This window comes from Nanorana parkeri, unplaced genomic scaffold, assembly GCF_000935625.1.
Source record: "Nanorana parkeri isolate BGI_ZX_2015 unplaced genomic scaffold, ASM93562v1 scaffold1489, whole genome shotgun sequence".
Taxonomy (NCBI): Eukaryota; Metazoa; Chordata; class Amphibia; order Anura; family Dicroglossidae; genus Nanorana; species Nanorana parkeri.
Window position 1 is genome coordinate 249044 of NW_017307757.1, and position 19441 is coordinate 268484.

A 19441-nucleotide genomic window follows, 5' to 3' on the forward strand; every position below is an offset into this window, starting at 1 on the left:
GCGGCATGTGCCACTGTCAGAATACAATGTAAACAGCAGAAGGTTCATTCACCCAAGCTATTACTACTACCAAAATTCCCAGAATTCATAAATCATGGCGCAGACACTCTTTAGAGGAGTGCCTGCACTACCATTATGACAAATTTTGTCATAAAAGCAACAAGTCGGAAACCTGTACATTAATTTATCACCAAGCCTGACTCACACATAGGTCTCAAAGATGCTGTGCGGCCAAGCTTCATTAGTTGCTAGGGTGCAGGCTGCCTCGGGACACTGTGCATCCAAGCTTCTTTGGTTATTAGGAGGATGGAAGCCTCAGGACCATCAGCAACCTGGTAACCAACAATGTGGGGTGGACAAACTGCTCCGCCCCTCCCCACACACACAAACTGCTCCAAAATGAGTATTTTATTTTTAAAAATGTTTTGTGATTTTATCCGATTAATCAAAATTAATAATTGGCTAACTAATCGATTATGAAAATAATCGTTAGCTGCAGCCCTACTCCACTGTAAACCTCATGTGTGAAGAGCTTGGCTCCCATGCTGTTTCTTATAATTACTTTTTTGTAAATGGGTGCCAGATGCCTTGAGGGGCACATTTCTCAACCGCTGTAGTTCAGTTGTATGGCTACGACAATATTTTTTAGTGATTTTTGTTGCTAATTAAGGAAACATCAGTAACCACTATTTGTGAGTCAAAAGCTTAACTGTTCTTCCCCCTTTTATACCCATAACACTTGCACATGCCTGTTGTCATACTTTCTACAATTCTCCTCTGCTCATACTCCCCACTGTCATACCTCTGGACTCCTCTACTGCACATAATCCCCATTGTCAAACTCTCTGCACTACTCTTCTGCACATACCAACCACTGGCCTACCCTCCGCAGCCTTCTCCTGCACATATTGCCCAATGTCATACCCTACATAAAAGACCTCCCCACCCCAAACCCTCAGCACTCCTTCCCTGTACATAATGTCTGCTGTTATACCCTGCACATTCCTCTCCTGCATGTACTACCCGCTGAGACATTTCTTTAGGACCCGATCAAACTGCATGCGTTAATTGCATGATTTCATGCGATTAACACATGGTACTGCACAGCGGACCTCCCGTTCGATTACAGTAAGGGAGGTGCGTTGCCCACCATTCATTTGAATGGCACCCCAAAACACATCTCCTGCCCGCGCTGCAACACATAGTACAACAAATACCGCATGTTGCAATTGAAAAAAAATAGTGCACATTATTTTTACAACGCACGTTATTGCAGTACCGTCCGCCGATCGCACTGTAGCTGGGAGGTGTGGTTGGGGTGCCATTCAAATAAATGGCACGCAAGACACCTTCCGCACAGGAGTGTGAACGGGCCCTAAGTGTTGTTAGTTAAGTCTCTGAACTTTCCTCTTCTGGAACGGGAACCCTTTTTTAAAAATAATTAAACAACAAATGAAGAATCTCTATGGGAAAGATAAAAGGAAGATAGATCTATTTACATAAGCAAATTGTGCCAAAACTCAGCAATGTTTGTAAAACAAAATTTGTGAAATTCGTAATAGAGTTGAAAACGTTTAAATGATAATTATATTTCAATGTGAAAGATTTAGACACAAAAGTAGTGATACGGTTCAGTTCTCAGAGAAAAGGTGCCCATACACTTTACAAACCTCGCAATGCTTTTGTCTTGCGAGGGTTGTAAAGTACTTAAAAAAACGTACGATCTGTCCATCTTGGACAGGCAGATCGTACTTGCGATCATCGTACTTGCGATGACTGCAATGAGGGGCGGGCTTCAGATGACTGCAAACGGGCAGTGTGCGCATGCGCACACCGGCCCGTTCGGCAGTTGTCGAACAAGCAGGCTGGAAAACCCGCCGAGAATCGTGCGATTCTCGTACGAGAAACGTGCAGTGTATGGGCACCTAAAGGACAATAAGCTATAGGACCTTAAAGCAGAACTCCAGGCAAATCACTAAATACACAGGTGAAATCTATATACGTCAGCTGTTTTACCTGCCAAATTATTTGTATTTCTATTCATCCAGGCCCAATATTTACACAGCTCTGCCACTAAGGATAGCCCTGCCAGTTACACAGAAATGAAAAGCCCTAATACACTGGCGGTTTATCAATCACTTATTAGTAAGACATAATTGACACCACTGGACACAACCAACTGCTGTCTTTGTAATTAAGTTCTCCAGCAGCACATACCTTTCAAGCATTTCCCTGCTGCTCCATTCACCTGCCAGGTGTGAAGAAATTACCCGATACATCAAGGTATAAAGGGGAATTTTACTCACTCTCCTTCCTCTCATGTAGCAGTGCTAGCGAGTAGTTAGTGGCCCTGTGCTGTCACATGGGGTCAGAAAATCCTCATCTATTTGTAAGATTCAACTAAAGTGACAGAGCTATCACAGGGCTTTCTTTCTTCGCTCCCTAAGCTAAGGAAATAATTGGGGGAGCAATGCAAAAAATAGTGGTGATAAGGAAGGAGCATTAAAGCAAAACCACAAAAATACTTCCCATTGATAATGATGCTTCAGGCTCCCTGCAATGCTGCTCAGACCAAAAGCCTAGGTATATTTCACACAGAAATGAATGAAAGGCTGAAGCAGGAAAGCATTCCATCCTAATACTGGTTACTAACATAATTTAACATAAGTTACCCCTTCACACCCCTTAAGGATTTTGCGAGTCTTTTTCAATCTTATAAGATCAGTCGAGCAGATTGTGGAAATTCAGTAAGTCCATTAGAGAAGTACCCATAAGAACTCTACTTCTTATTAAAAAAATTGCATTTCAGAATAAAAAAAAGGTACCTGACACTATTGTAAATTGCAATTGGACTTTGTTCCTTTTCACTGGCTATACGCATCATGTCAAGAACGGCCATCCCCAGGCATTCCTCCTGTGTTTCATGTGTAATGGGCACGGTTATCCAACCATTGACAAAATCATCTCTCCACTAAACAAAAGAGAAAAGAAAAAAAAAATGGATCAGTAAATTCAATAATTGTTTTTAATCTACTATCTATTACTGAGGTTCAAATTTTGTTCACTTGCAATCCTATCTGACATAATGATGTCTGAAATGTCCACATTCATTTATGAAAAAAACAACAAATTCAAGCCCTTTCTTCACTTGGCTTAGCATCACTGGAGCCTGTTACACTGCAATATTTCTAATATTCACAAAGTCATTCATTGCATAATACTGATTAACAAAGTAATTGAAGAAATACAGTGGAAGACAGCTTCAGGCCAGGTTCACACCATTATCTGGATCAGACCTGGAACACATTTCCATGTGTTCCAGTGCATTCCAGAACCCGGAAAATGAGACAAGCAGTATTTTTCTGGTCTGGACCGAAACGGACTGTGCCGGAGTGAACAGAGCCCAGAAATACCATAGGGATACATTGGGATGCTTTTTTCGGTCTGGGAACAAACTGTCCTGGTCTGGACATGATCCGGACATGGGGTGAACATGCCTTGAGGCCTCACCACAAAACAGAGCAGAGCAGAGCAGAGCAGACAGGAGGCACACACAATATTTGACTAGACTAACCACTAGTGAATACATTTTAATTCAAGTAATAGGTGAAAATCATTTTAAAAAAAAGAAAATGTTTTGAACTTTTTAACTCCCAAGTTTTTTTTTTAAATCAAAATGTTAAATTATAAACAGATTCTGTTTAATAGGTGCAGTAGATGGATACTTCACATGACATTAGGGATGCACCGAAATATCGTCCGCCTAAATATATGCGCTGAAAATGACACTTTTGGCAAAATAATTAAAGTACAATTTTTCGGCCAAAATGGCAGCGCATCCATAGTTTCTATCCTCCTCTGATGCAGCGCAGCGTCCAGCATGGAGGGAAGAAACTGTCAAGAGTTGGGTGGGGTGGAGAGCACTGCGAGTGTCACAGGAGGCTGAGCTCTCCTCCCGCACCTCTCCGCTCAGCCTCATGCCCAGATCAGGAGAGCAGTGTGTGGGCGGAGACAGAGGGTGTGGGAGGAGAGTGGGGGGGGGGGGGGGGGGGGGGGAGCTTAGTCTAATTTGACAGCTGACTCCTCTCCCTCACCCCTGGTTCGGTCTCCAGTGACAGTGAGTGACTGACTGTTTGTAAATAACTGGAAAATAAATAAATGGTAGTATAGAGTTACTATGTACCAGTTATGAATAAATAGGAAGTGATCTATATCACTTCCTGTTTATTCATAATTATGTACATAGTAACTCATATTATGTCCACAAGTTATGAATGAACACGAGCACTCAGTACTCAGCATTCCTGTTCATTTACAAAAGGGTATGCAGAAAAAGAGATTCTGTACTCTGTGTCCTCAATATTTTCCTATTTTAAAAGGGAAATATCAGGGGTCTGATATTTCACCAAAGCCCCCAGCAGTAAAGTTTAAAAAAATGTTTAATAAAAAAATAAATATAATAAAAAAATTACAAAGTTTATTTTAAAAAAAAAAAGAAAACATTTAAAACATTTTTTTAAATGTTAAAAACAAAAAATTATTTTCGTTTTCGGCTGATGCATTGTGTATTACAGACAAAATTTGAACACCTAAAAAGGTTTTTTTTATTTTTAACTTTTTAAATTTTGCTCAGTGCAACAGCTGGTCACTGGATACAATGCATTAAAACAGCTTTAAAAAAAATAAGTAATTTGTAGAACAGTCACACAGCACATAAGCACTTAAAAATTGCTATAATAAACAGGAAAAGAAAACTAAATAGAAGTATAAATTGTACTTGCAACAAGTTTGTATTAGGCATACATACATTTTGAAAAGAAAAAAAAAAAGGACCTTCCACAATTAAATCATAGTTCAGTGCTAAAAGAACACGAGTAGCCTCCATAAAATCTAAACCACTTGTAGCCATCAGACTGTATTAAATCTTGGGGCTATATATGGATAGTATACAGAGCACAAGGGCTCAAACAAGCCACAAGATAGTTAGACTCTTAGAATAATGATTACTTCTAACAGTAATAATAAAAGCTGACTAATTCAATACCAAGGAGGCTTAATGGTCTATTCTAAATAACAAAAACAGATATTTATAGCTCAGACCATCATGGACATATAAAGTCCAACCATTCTTTTGTGGGAGTGCAGTTGCAAAGCTCCTGCATCTAACACTGCATAGAGTCTATAATCAACCACATTTTGTGGGGAAAACATACATACACATTACCGTATATACTCGAGTATAAGCCGAGTTTTTCAGCCCATTTTTTGTGCTGAAAAATGCCCTCTCGGCTTATACTCGAGTCAGCGTCTCGAGCTGGTCAGGTTTCTTCTTACTTACCTCGCCGAGCGTCGTGTCACTGCTGCTCCGGTGGGCGGCGCTCCGAGCGGGGTCATCTGGCAGTCTCCGGGTCCTAATTTAGGTGGCCGGAGACTGCCAGATGACCCTGCTCGATACATATAGAGTGCACTGAACAATAGATTTACAATTATCCTCTGCTAATATGAATGGGTTAAATGATCCGTAGTACATGATATGTAGCCCTGTACCCCCTTTTCCACTTACAGAGCTAGGTTATTGTTTTTCTTTTAAATATTCATGTAATTTTATTGGTATCTATCTTCATTTTGTACATTTACCAACTCTCAGCCATACAGTTTAGATGGTAAATAAACCTCAGTAAGTATATCACTCATTTCAGCAACATACCAAGCAGTTATTATTTAAAAGGCACAGGGGACTTTTTGGCCCCTTTCACACGGGCTGAACAGGAGAGGATCCGTGCACAGATGCCCTCCTGATCAAAGCAGTACGGAGCGGATGTCACCGCTGTGACATTTGTGTCCGTAGTTTTTTCCTCCATTGCAAACGGAAACTGCCAGACCCCATGTTGGTCTATCGGGAATCTGATGTAAACAGACATGTTTCCCTATCAGGAAAAATCTGGCACGAACAGGTCGGGCAAAGCAGATCTCTGATCCATCTGTTTCTGTGGACCCGGCCGGAGCGGGGGTTAACTGGGTGTAAACGGATGCTCGTCGGGTTTCCACACTGCTGCCCATAGACTAGCATTGGGCATCCGATCGGGTCACACCTACATAAAGTGACACTAAACTCAGAAGTTAACATGATATCAAACCTTTGATTTTTTTTTACTTTTGAAAAAGAGAAAGCCCACACGATGATACATGATTTTGTAGTTCTTCGTGCTTTTTTTAATCTTTATTTGTTCGCCAAACTGCTCCCCTCCCCCCTTGTTGCGGGTGTCTCCATTCGCTAGCCAGGTCCTGAGGAGACACCCATGCGTGTGTGCTCCTGTGCTGTGACCGAGTCTGATGTGTGCACCCATAAACACATACAGCCCGTGGCAAACCATGCCCCCCGCTCCCTCCACCACTCAGTCTGACTAACGGCAGAAGCCTATGTCTCCTCTGCCCTCAGTACCCACCCCCACAACAAGGAATCGTTCACGATTCTCAATATTGATTAAATTGATAAGTTGCTGCAGCCCTACTTTACAACACACACACGAGGACCAGAAGTAGGCAGCCTCCAGAAGGAAGGACAGTGTCAGCACCAATTCAGAGATGATTTGAGGTTCTACAGCCGAGTGATACTCAAAGATACATTTTTGTTAATATTTATGGTACTTGAATAGATTAAGATTTAACTCCTGAGTTTAGTGCCACTTTAACGGACTTGGGAGGTGTTTCTATGCATGCTCCTTGTTCATCTACAGTTTCATCATAGGCTTCCTGTCCATCCCTGTATAGGAGTTACACTATTTATACAGCATATTTTAAATGCCATGTAGATTTTATTCATCTCATAGTGCCATTCAACCACCAAGTGTGGAGGTTCATCTTAGTGTCCACAGCATGACCACATTATATGTATGAATTACAACTAAATAGGTGATTTCGTCAGAATAACTGAACTTTTGCAAACTGCATGTTCTCTTCAACCTGGATCACATATAAAGAAAACTTGGTATACATCATGATAACAATCAAATGAAATATGTTAGCTAAGTCAATTGAAAAAAAAACAACATTTTATGTTCACATACAAAATAAAGCCCCTAAAAAATGTGTATGACAATTTGCGTGCCACTGATTTCATATTAACATTCAACAAATAAATAGTCACATGATCCTAAAATGATAAGGAGTTGAATGAACAAAGGCTATTTAGGGAGCAAAAAAAAAAAAAAAATCTCTTGTGTAGCTCGGGCATCAACAGTCAACACACTGACTCCAACTCTGCACAAAAGATTAAGAACATAATTGGGAACATGCTGTCCTTTCTCTGGACAAAGAACTTCGCAAAGGCAAGAAAAAGCAGTTTATTCTAGCTGCAAAATTAGATATTAGAAACGGAATATCTATAAACACATTTTCTTTTCTTGCAAAAGACAGTAATATAATTATGTGCCGTCTAAAAAAACATTTAAAAGTGACATTAAAGGATAAATCCCTCCCCCCATGCTAGTGTAAGGACTTAAATGATGCCTCTTGATCTGATTATCTTCTTCTTTCCAGTAGTATTCAGTTGTCCCTCCAGCGCAGGTGCCGGTCTCAGATCCAGTGCTGACTCCTCTCTTAACTGGCACTTCCTGTCCCACGAAGTCTGTGCGGGTGCACGCTGCTGCATTGACTTACCCTGTGTCCCTCCTCGTCTCCCTGAACTGCGCATGCGTCTGCCCCAAGATCCTTTGCGGCCGACTGAGAATCTTCAGATCTTCGGACGGCAGTGTGCGGCGGAGACACAGGTAAGTTTTAACCCTTTTGAAAAGTTTTTTTTTTTTAAATGTTTTTCCAAGAATGTTTAAGGGCCCGTTCACACCAAAATCAGAAGGTAATAGTGAGTCAACGGAGGGACCAGTGACTTGTGATGTACCTTCTGATTTCCTTTTGATCCTTTGCTTTCTGTTTTTCAACGGATGCCAACACAAGGGCACCGCAAAAGTTAATGGGTGTGAATGGGGCTAGATCACACCACTGTGTTGCAAAGATTTTACTGGGAAAAAAAAAAGTAGTGCATGCTTGTCATGGATTGACTCGGACAGGTGTGCCGTGATGACATGGCCGGCTCCTCCCCCTGGGCGTGGCGCCTCCTCACTCTCTTAAACACAGCTGAGTCAGTCACTCGGTGTTCAATCATTGTGGAACGTCGAGCGACTGACTCTGTGGGAAACAGAGCCACAGACCATCCACAGCCTTAAGTGAGGGGTTCAGCCTCCCTGTTGGCGGGACTCAGCTACTGCGGCTCACATTGCTACACAGGAATACCTCCTGTTCCACCTGAACTCTCTCCACTCCTGAACCGCAAGTACAAGGGGATCTTCCCCCACCTATTGGTAGCCACTTCAAACCATATCAGATGTATATGCTAGCCATGAACTGTGTGCATTGATACCAACTGAACATACCTGATTGCAGATTACTACAGATTGCATAACCTTGCTCTGCTGGAGATAACCTTAGCTAATCCACCGCATTATAACCTCCCAGGGAGTTAGTGAATGCATGCTATTATTTCTGCCACACCAGGGTCATTGGGAATTGGAAAGGAGTGATAGGAAACGCTTCCCTAATTGATTCCTGCAGTGGAAAACTACAACCCACCACACGCCTCCACTTGAGGCTGATAGTATACTCACAATACCTAGACTTATACCTGAGACCCTCATTGGTCATATCCATGTAACACTCTAGGACGGGTACATGATGTGGAACGGAACCCCATCGCACTGGGTGTATTGGGGTTCCGCATGACTGACCGAACCCTTACACCTAGAGTGTTAGTTCCGCAGTTGAGATCCAATAGAATACTGCCTGCTGGATTGTGACAATGCTCTACTTTCTTTTTCAGCGCAACGTAACAGAATGCAACAGAGTGATGCGAACTGGTCCTATTCACACCCATTAATATTTTGGGTTACTTTCCATGGGGCATTCTGCAGGGCCTAACTAAGTTGGAGTCCCTGAAAGCTCGCCTAATACACAAAGTTTTTTGGACAGCTTATCAAGTTAAAGGAATTAAAAGATATTCCACGTTTTCTGCTATATGGAACAACACGGGACAACCTGAACACCTTCCGCTCATAAAACTGTTACACCTAGAGCCTGCGCTCTTGAACCTGCACTATTTGGTGACAAAAAAAACCCTTTAGTGCAGCTGCTACATATAATTTCACAGAAATTGAGAACTAAATATGAGAAGTATCATATCTACCTGCATGAGAGCAAACGTCTAATTGCATACAGACCTTCAGTTAATGGTAGGCTCTGCAGAAAGCGCCACATCTGGGAATGGGCCATCGACTGGTACCCTGCTGCGTACCGTAATTCCTCTAGGTTTCTACTCTGTCCTCTAGTCATGTGAAAGTCAGTGGGAGGAATAATTAAGTGAGAGCAGGATGTTAGTGTGATGTAACTGTGAAGCAGAGCGGACACCAATTTCAGTAAAAACTGTTAAAGAAGCTTGGGGTCTCTTACAAGAAGTAATACATCCAATAAGGACAGAGAAACCAACCAAATAGTCACTGAAAGTTAAAACACACTGTTTAAACTATAAGCATTAAAGTTAATGTTTACAAAAAAACACTGACAGATAGGGTTTTTAGACAAAGGAGACCCCGTATGTCTCTTCTGTCATAAATGCACCCTTCCTGCCAGTCAGCGTTTGTGTGCACTGACCCGCACATGCGCAGCTCAGTTCACAAGCTTGGCAAGGTCCTGTGCTGAAATGAAGCAACTTCTGTGCGCATGCGTGGGAGTTACATCTTTCCGGTCCGGCCAAAGGGAACACTGAGCCCAGAAGAAGACCGAGTGAAATAGGCAGCACTTGGAGGATGAGAGCGCTCAGATCTCAGTGCTGGAGGGGGATCGCCTGTAAGATAAGTAATCCATAATGTGCTAATATGCTGTACATGATATGGGAAACATCTCCTGGAGACCCACTATCGCCTTGTTTAGGTTGGCCATTTACTAACACTTTAAAGCAGCTTAGCATTTTACTACTTTTTTCACGCAGTATGTGGTCTAGCTGAAGCAATGGTGTATTGTGAAGACATAAAAGATGTAATCTCTTGAACTAGGCCACTAGGTAACTTGAGGTCAGCTAACCAATGAAACCAAACTAATTAATTAATACCTTAAAAAAAAAAAAAAGTAGAGAAAGATAAAACATATTCTGCACACACATGATTCATAATCAGTGTAACAGAAAATACTAGGTTACCTCAACAGAAGTATTATCGATTATGTTACTGACATGGACAAATATAAAAATACAAACTGTACGCTTGTCATTTGTATAGAAAGCCTTGTTAGCATTAGGGCAAGGTTCCCATTCAAAGCTTAATGAGGTGCATGCCACAGGAATATTGTCCACCAACAAAATCAGTTAAGTCACATAAAATGCTGTTTGTTCTGCTGTGAAACAAGTTAACAGTGATCAAGTACATGCCCGTCACACTTTATTGCTTCTCAAAAATAGACACTTGCTATGCCCCATGAGGGATCTGGCATGTCAGAAAGAGACTATTTAACTATAACCTTGGAGACATCTTCCATTTATGGATTATTCCCATGGCAAAAAGTACTGAGAGTAAAGTAAAGTATTACACAGCCAATATGCCATATGAGTGGACTCTGATATTCCCTAGCATGTCTGATCATTTCAAAAGTTAATCAGAAAACTAACCAAATACTTTAATAAAGATGCACCACAGTAGTGATCAACAAAAATACCATTCGTTTAGACAAACTCTATGAACATTATTAGAAAAAGACTCACATCAGCACCTTATAGCAATTAACTATTGATCCATATAGCAAATCTTGCTCTAGTTAGGAAAATGTATGATTCTTCACGCTGGTCTAGTTTCCTGTCCTGCTTCACACATTCCATATGTGTGCTGTGTTCTAGTACAGTGAATTTCCAGCCTTCACATTAAAACCCCATCCTATTTACCACTATCCCTCAATGAGTGAACAATTCAGAATCTGCCACAACATACACAGAAGCAAATACTGCCATTCTTAACTTCTGGAAGAACAAATTGTAAGTTTAGATGACACTACATTGGCCACCTACAATGCCTTGCAAAAGTATTCACCCCCCTTGGTGGTTTTCCATGTTCTAAAGCTCATTTACTGCTTAATAACAGTAAGTTCTTTATCAGTCCAAACATCACAAGTGTCCTTACAACAGGTTTTGCTACAAATTACGGTTTCTTTCCGATTTGTGCTGGTTTTGCAAAACTAGCACAAATATAGGCTGTAACCAAACTCTCTAGAGAGAGGATGATCAATATATTGCGAAGATTGTGCTAAACAATGCTCTGCCAGCTATCGTTCTAGGCAAATTTATTTTTAGATGACACGGATAACATGTTTTGGTTCCCTCTTACTGACCTGGAATGTATGTGACTGCTTCACCTGAGGACCTTGTCTAAATTTAACAAAAACATGCTTAGCACTGTTATCTGACCACATAAAAAAAAAAAAATCTATGCAAATGCATAAGAGTTTTTTGTGGCGGAACATATACAGTGCCTTGCAAAAGTCTTCAACTCCCTTGGTGTTTTTCAGAGGGGTTTTTTTTTTGCTAAAATAAGTCAGTAACCTAATATAAACTATGTGGCATAGTTGATGCTGATTCTACCAAGTTAAATGGGCCCTTATAACAACCAATAAATGCCCAAGTCAAAGATTTACTGTTTTGGATTACAACAAAGATGAAGCAAGAATGTTTCCAATGCGTAGTTGCCAGCACAAATAAGTATCAGTCCAAGCAAAGAACCAGAAATTACTACTCTTAAGTATCCAGGATCATGATAAAAGCACTAATCTAAAATATGGAGCACAAAATTTCATATTGGTCATGAGTGTCTTAGGACAAAAAATACACTGTTCACAAGCATAATACTGCCTACATTCATCTACATTTGATACTACTATAGTGTGTGTGTAGTAAACAGGAGAAAAGCACAGCTGAGGAGATTGCTACAATGTCAGCCTGTCAAGATATGTACTGTGTATATATAAAGGGAGAAACCATTCTTGTAATTGACAAGATGCCTGTATGTTTCCCCTTTTTAAAAAAAAAATATTTATTTAAAAGTTTGCAAATATAACAAACATTCACACAAAAAACCCATAAGTATCAGACAGACATACAGTCGTAGGGGAATATTCACAAAAACATCTAACTGCAGTAGGGCACACATAGTCCATTATAAACTGCTCAAAAAAATTAAAGGAACACTTTGAAAACACATCAGGTCTCAATGAGGAAACATATCATGCTGGATATGTACTGTATACTGGACTGGATAATGTGTTAGAAATGAAAGGATGCCACATCGTTGGATGGAAATTAAAAGTTATCAACCTACAGAGGGCTGAATTCAAAGACACCCCACAAATCAAAGTGATGATGCAGCATGCTAGTCCATTGTGCTGAACTTTCATTGCAGCAACTCAAAAAATTGTACTAATTAGTTTGTATAGCCCCCACGTGCTTGTATGCCGGACAACGTCGGGGCATGCTCCTAATGAGACGACGGATAGCTGCATACTTTCGCCACATGAGGCCAGTCATTGTCGCACACCAGAAGGCACCCAGGGTCCACTGCACTGACAATGGGCCCAAGGATTTAATTTCGATACCTAATGGCAGTCAGGGTGCCATTGTCTAGCCTGTAGAGGTCTGTGCATCCCTCTATGGATATGCCTCCCCAGATCATCACTAACCCACCACCAAACCAGTCATGCTGAATGATGTTACAGGCAGCATAATGTTCTCCACGGCTTTTCCAGACCCTTTCACGTCTGTCACATGTGCTCGGGGTGTACCTGCTCTCATCTGTGAAATGCACATTGCGCCACTGGCGGACCTGCCAATTTTGGTATTCAATGGCAAATGCCAATCGACCTCCACGGTGCCGGGGCAGTGAGCACAGGGCCCACTAGAGGGCATTGAGCCCTCAGGCCACCCTCATGAAAACTGTTTGATCAAAAACATTCACACCAGTGGTCTGCTGGAGGTCATTTTGTAGGGCTCTGGCAGTGCTCATCCTTTTCCTCCTTGCACAAAGGAGCAGATACCAGTCTTGCTGATGGGTTAAGGACCTTCTACGGCCCTGTCCAGCTCTCCTAGAGTGTCCTGAAATCTTCTCCATTTTTTTGAGACTGTGCTGGGAGACACAGCAAACCTTCTGGCAATGGCACATATTCATGTGCCATCCTGGAGGAGTTGGCATGCCTGTGCAACCTCTATAGGGTCCAGGTATCGTTTCATGCTACCAGTAGTGACACTGACTATAGCCATATGCAAAACGAGTGAAAAACAGTCAGAAAAGATGATTATGGAAAACATTTCAGCGGCCTCCACCTGTAAAACCATTCCTGTTTTGGAGGTTGTCTCATTGTTGCCCATCTAGTGCACCTGTTGTTAATTTCATTAACACCAAAGCAGCTGAAACTGATTACAACCCCCTCTGCTACTTAACTGACCTGATCAATATCCCAGGAGTTTCATTGACTTCATGCTATACTCTGATTAAAAAGTGTTCATTTCAATTTTTTGAGCAGTGTATATAAATGTAAAGGACACCGAGGCATTAGCATGGTACTGAGTAAGTACGGAGCGTGATGTGCATAGTGACATATATTCGTAGTCAGCATGAGATTTCGGGGTAAGTATTCTAATACAAAATGCATGCACTGCCTATCGGCTAGACTCTGTGAAATCATAAAGAAAAAGTCAGGAGAGGGGGTAAGAGGGAAGTAGGTCAAGGAAAGAAGAAATTAAAGTGATGACCAACATAGGCAACGGAGACCACTAAAACTCGTAGATTCAGACATTAAGACCAAGTCACAGACAAGTGGACAAAGGAGACAGGGGGACAGACCACAAATCAAGGACGAACAAAAGCAATGACATGGATTGGAACACCGGAAAGAACAAAGACCGAGTCATGACCCAACGGAGAGAGGCCGCCACCAGAACTAAAAGGTGGATCAGACTGCCATTAAGGCACCACATTCCTGAGTTGTTTCACCTTTTAATCTGAGAATATTGGCAAGCCATGTCCCATATTTTGATTTCTCGTTTTACAAAACAAATCCAGGACAAATGCTTGACAAAACTAATCCCATAAAATTATCTATGCCTCTATAAAGTCACTTTTCATCTCCTCTCATCTCCCAAAAGCAAATTAAAAACACCCAGTGCTCGCTAATTACACTTTTTAACCACATTATGAGTTATTTTAGCCTAGATGCCAGACCAAATTTAGCAGCACCAGCCGAACAACTTGACAATAACTCTATGACTAATTTGACAACCCAGATAGTTTCTGTATATATTTTTATGCCACAAGGTTTTTAATTGGTACACTTTTAATAAACAACCTGCTCATGATTTTGTTATAAGCTGACAAATGTAAATATATGGTAAAAATTACATTTACGCAGAAAGTTTAAACTATATTTACATCCTTTTAAATTATTGTTTTCAACTTTTTTCTACACACTGTATTGCACTATGACAGCTCCAGCCTGTCGGTTTCAGCTGTCACTGTGCCTACCTCTGTGCAATGCACACTGACAACAGGCTTGTGTGTATTCAAACCTCAAGTAATCAACATGATTGGCTGTTAGTCTGGAACCATGCTGACTGGTTCCCGTTTATAAGTGTAGACCAACAGCTGTCAGTAACAGTGCAGTCTTGGAAAATCGAGTGTCACCGACCACGCTTCTTCCAAGCACCATTTTCACCTACAGTTGGCCATTTTAATCTCTATACCAAAGTAATTCCAGTGCATCTAAACCAACCTCGCCATTAAGGCAAAGGCAACCGCTTGCAGCATCTGAACCTGCCTTTTTTCTTTTTACCAGAGTGAGTAATGTTCTGCAAGCAAATCAGTGCAACCAGCAATAGGGCTTTTCCAGGCTCCACCTGATGGTGCAACATGTTTGGTACATGTGTTCTACTAATTTTAGGCAAGAAAAAAAAAAATCTCAAGACATTTTTGAGCTTTGTATTAAAAAGTATCCCAATAGAAAAAATAAAATAGTTGGCTTGTAAAAAAAAAACCTAAAAATTACCTTGAACTATATCCAATAAATTTTCCATTTTAACTAGTAGACCAGGGGGCTTGATTTACTTAAGGGAAATAGGCTGTTCACTTGGCAAAGGAATTTCCAGTTTGTTATCAGCACACCAAGTTAGTTGTCGAAAGCTATTTAATGTTTATAAGTAAGCAATGTTTTGGAGCTGGCAAAAAAAAAGTGTGTTTGAACATTAAATAGCAGTGGACAAGCAACTATGACACACTGCATCCTTAAGCCTGTAAAACTGTACACCAATTTGTTATTACTCAGCACCATATAAAACCTCTACTAACTGAATTCCTTTGCCGCATGTACTGCTGCTACTGCTTGTCAGAATGTCAAAGAATTACCAAAATAAGTGTGTTAGATGGTTACTACCAACAAGGCAAGCAGCAAGAGAAAGAAGATATAGCTTGTGGTGCTGGATGTTCAGATAAGGGCTAAAAGAAAGGAGTGTAAGCAAACCTCGAGTTCCATGTAAATGTAAAAAGAAAAAGAGTTTAGAAAAGCTGAAATCTCAAAAACAACAAGAAAAAAAAAAAGATAATGTTTACATAATTAGCAAACGTCCACTATAGACACATCAATCTACTAACGATCGTATACACTGTGCTGGCAAGGCAAGCAATATTTTGTAAACATTCTCATTCTGTACACAACTCCCAGTGGGATATGTGCTATTTTAAGTTTTCTGCTCAGATTACTTTCCATTCATTTCAGAAATGCTTCATAGCAACCGAGTTACAGAGATATGTTCATGGACCTTGGAGGTCAATACTAAAGTAACATACATACATACATACATACATACATACATACATACTTACATACAGGATATAAACACTTACTATAGTATAGTACATTTTTGCAGGGAGTGGCAAATCTGTGTTTGCAGAGGAAGCAGAAGCACAAAAGTACTGCTTTGTGATGCAATATAATCTGGAAACACAGCCAAAAAAATATGTGTATATATAGTATGGTCTCAGTTCCTTAATCTATCACTCCCAGTCAAGTAACAAGGGCAGATAATGACAAAGATACCCAAATCCAGAAAACACCAGCTGTCAAACCTGTTTACGGTCTATAATTAGTCAATGATCCTTACAGTTCATAAAACTAATTGGGCCATCTTTATTAACAATGATGCTTACTTTTGTTAAACTGAAGGAGTTAAGCTGATAACAAAATGCTAAGACATACAAAACCAAATGAGAACAGGAAAGAAAATGCCATATTCAGAAAAATTGTGTTGTTTCAGTAAGTAAATGGGCAGTTTATGGAAACCGCAAAGGTTGCACTCTTACCTGAGCAAACAAATAAGACATGACAAAGTCATCTAAAATTGGGCTCTCAGACCCCCTTGCGATCCCATAACGAAACGCTCTGCTGTTTCCATTGCTGTACCATTGTGGGAAATAAAACCTGTAAAATAAAAATTTGATAAGCTCATTAACTCTTGCTCATTAGCTCCAGCTCTTGCACTGAATTTGCTCACTATAAGGACATAAGTTGTTGGGGGTTTTTTTCAAAATACAAAAAAACACCTTTACCATAAGAAAAAGCTAAAAAAAACTTTTTTTCAAGGGTTAGCTTTGAGAAGCAACTGGTCTCAGCAGTGAGTCTGGTACACTGCAGTTGTATGATTCTTATGGACTCATTGACACGGACATGCACAGCCGTACATAGAACCCTGAGCTCAGTAGTGTAAATGGTGCATGCTGCTATGGTGCATGCTGCTATGTGCTGTCCTGAACAGATCTGCACAGACAGTCCGCATCCAGGGTTGTGCATCCCTACTTGCACATCTGTTCAAGTTCTGGTCGGCATGTAGCAGCATACAAACGTGTTCTGCCATTGAGTTGTACAGGCAGCTGCACACACCAGCTGTCACTTCTGAGCACAGATCTGTGCACTGGTAGAAAAATAATAGAACTAGCTGGACTATGGGATTCTGAAAGATTCCAACAATCCCGTTACACAAATTTCACTTTTAATTAATTGAGAAAGGTTTAATACTTCCATCCACCACCCTATCCTAAATAAAAGTTTAATAAAGTAGAATCTACAAAACTGCTGTGCCAAAAAAACTATTATTGGAAAAGCACATGGTGTAAGCAGCTCTCAAAAGGTGTATGCAAAACACAATAATCCAGAATAATCAATGCAGTACAATTGTGATAAAAATAGCAAAACAAAAGAACAACAAATGGGGCTTCCAGGGTGCCAAAGAAAGACTTAAACTCGTATCTGAATAAAAGACGATTTTATTTATACATATTAAAATCTAAAACCACTAGTGCACATATTAATTTCATTCCATCAGTATTGCAGCAAGGTACTGCCATATACATAGGGTGTTCAACAACACCAATCATACAATCTTGATATAAAGAGGGGGAGTGTCGGGTGCTCGTGTGCACTACAGGAATTTACACATACGTTATATTAGGAGGACTTCTGGATGTTGGACATATGTTTGGAGAAGTAAACATGGTGTGAAAAGGGAAAACTAAGCCCGTGGACCCTTAAGACTATTTGAGTCAACCATTAGATGGAACATACATATAATTAAGTCTGCATCTCCACAGTACATAGAGTTCATTCCATATAACTGGTGATCTATTGTGTTCTGCTTTGATCTCCCTGGAAGGCCCTCATCTGGGTGTTGAGAGCAATACCCAATACCCTTTGGTTCTGCTTCCTCTCGTCTTGCCTCTCACGCCTGGTTTTTCTATTCCCTCTTGTTGCGGGTGCCAGACGTGGTCAGTATCTATGGATTTGTAGGACTCCCGAAGAAGCACTATCGCGAAACCCGTCGAGTCTTTATACCAAGATTGTATGATTGGTGGTTTTGAACACCCCAAGTATATGGCAGTACCTTGTTGCAATACTCTTGGAATGAAATGAATATGTGCACTAGTGGTTTTAGATAAGATTTTATAATGTATTAAGAAAATAGTCTTTTACTCAGACATGAGTTTGTTAAAAAGTCTTTCTTTGGCACCCTGAAAGTCCCATTTGTTCTTTTGTGTTGTTATAATTCGAGTGGTGTGGTGCCCCACTCTCACCCTTTCAACCCCATCTCTGCACTGTACACTGTTGTTTACTTGATAAAAATAGTCTTTATTTCCAGAAAATCTTGAAATAAATCATAACGGTCCACCTTTGTCAAAAGACAGTACACAAGCACAGTGAAATGTAATAAATTCTGGCGCTCCCACTGTGCTCTCTGTCCACCTTCAGACATACGGGAACCTTACAATATCAAGGTCTTAAAACAGGTTTAACAACAAGGCTTCCGACTGCTTGTTTCTCCAATCACCAGGTAAATCATCAGTAGGTAAAGCAAATGAAGACATAAGAAAACAAACTTATAGTGCATTACTACTAAAGAATCGCCCCACACCAAACTTAATGGTGAGTTCAGGATGTACTTCTTTTTCATACATTTGCACAGATTATGACCACCTTGTATTTTTATTTTCTCCACGCCAAGTATGAGGCGTCATCAACCCCCCCTTTCCCAGGAATTCACATCTGCCCACTGAACACGCGCCTGTCACCACGACCAGACCTCACAACAACATCACCAGGAGATCACCACCATTGTGCCCATCCATTCCATCACACGTGAGTGCCCAATCTCCATTTCCACTAACTCGATCCACTGTTATTCCCTGGTCAATCTCCTTCTACACAGTGTGCGCCAGTTAGTTGCGCTCCTTCCCTTTCCTTTTTTCCATTCGTTATCACAGTTAGACAACCCGGTCTAACATAAGGAATAATGTTCTACAGATGTTTTACAAATGATGGCTCGTCATGAATTACTGGTCAGATGTACAAAAAGCCGTCATTTGTGCTTGTTGTAAACAGCCCCTACTAGTGTGAGGTTATTCACGGTTAACCAGGCTCAACTGCACTGCATGAAGCTGCCAATTTAAAATACGCTGCAGATGTGAATAGTAGTATCACCCTCCTAGCTAAGAGACTGAGGTTAAAGAATTACAAAGTGACTTAAAAGAAATAGAAATATTTTGGTAAAAAGTTCACATATATGTGTATCAGCTGCATATTTAGTGTTGCAACCATGTATGTTTGAAGGACTAGGGAAGCCTGCGTTCTCTGCTCTCCTTTTACACAGGGAAGTAGCTAGAAAAGTGCTTGCTGTTTCATGCCATTCACCTGATCCAACTGACCTCGCTACTAAGAGACCAGAACAAGGTTTCTTTATTCCTTACAGAGCTCTCTCACATTCATACATAAAATATGATATCCCAATATGAATACATCCTCAATGTCCCACTTGTGAAATATG

At 40.6% G+C, this 19441-nt stretch overlaps 1 protein-coding gene across 1 annotated transcript in view; it reads right to left on the reverse strand.

Moving 5' to 3' along the window:
* Positions 1–19441, reverse strand: part of JAK2 (Janus kinase 2) — a 96856-nt gene that overhangs the window by 59052 nt on the left and 18363 nt on the right. The window contains exons 3-4 of the mRNA XM_018570263.1: positions 16431–16548; positions 2826–2971 (exon numbers count right to left, since the gene is read on the reverse strand). Coding sequence (XP_018425765.1) covers positions 2826–2971; positions 16431–16548 — 264 coding nt within the window. The remainder of the gene's footprint in view (positions 1–2825; positions 2972–16430; positions 16549–19441) is intronic.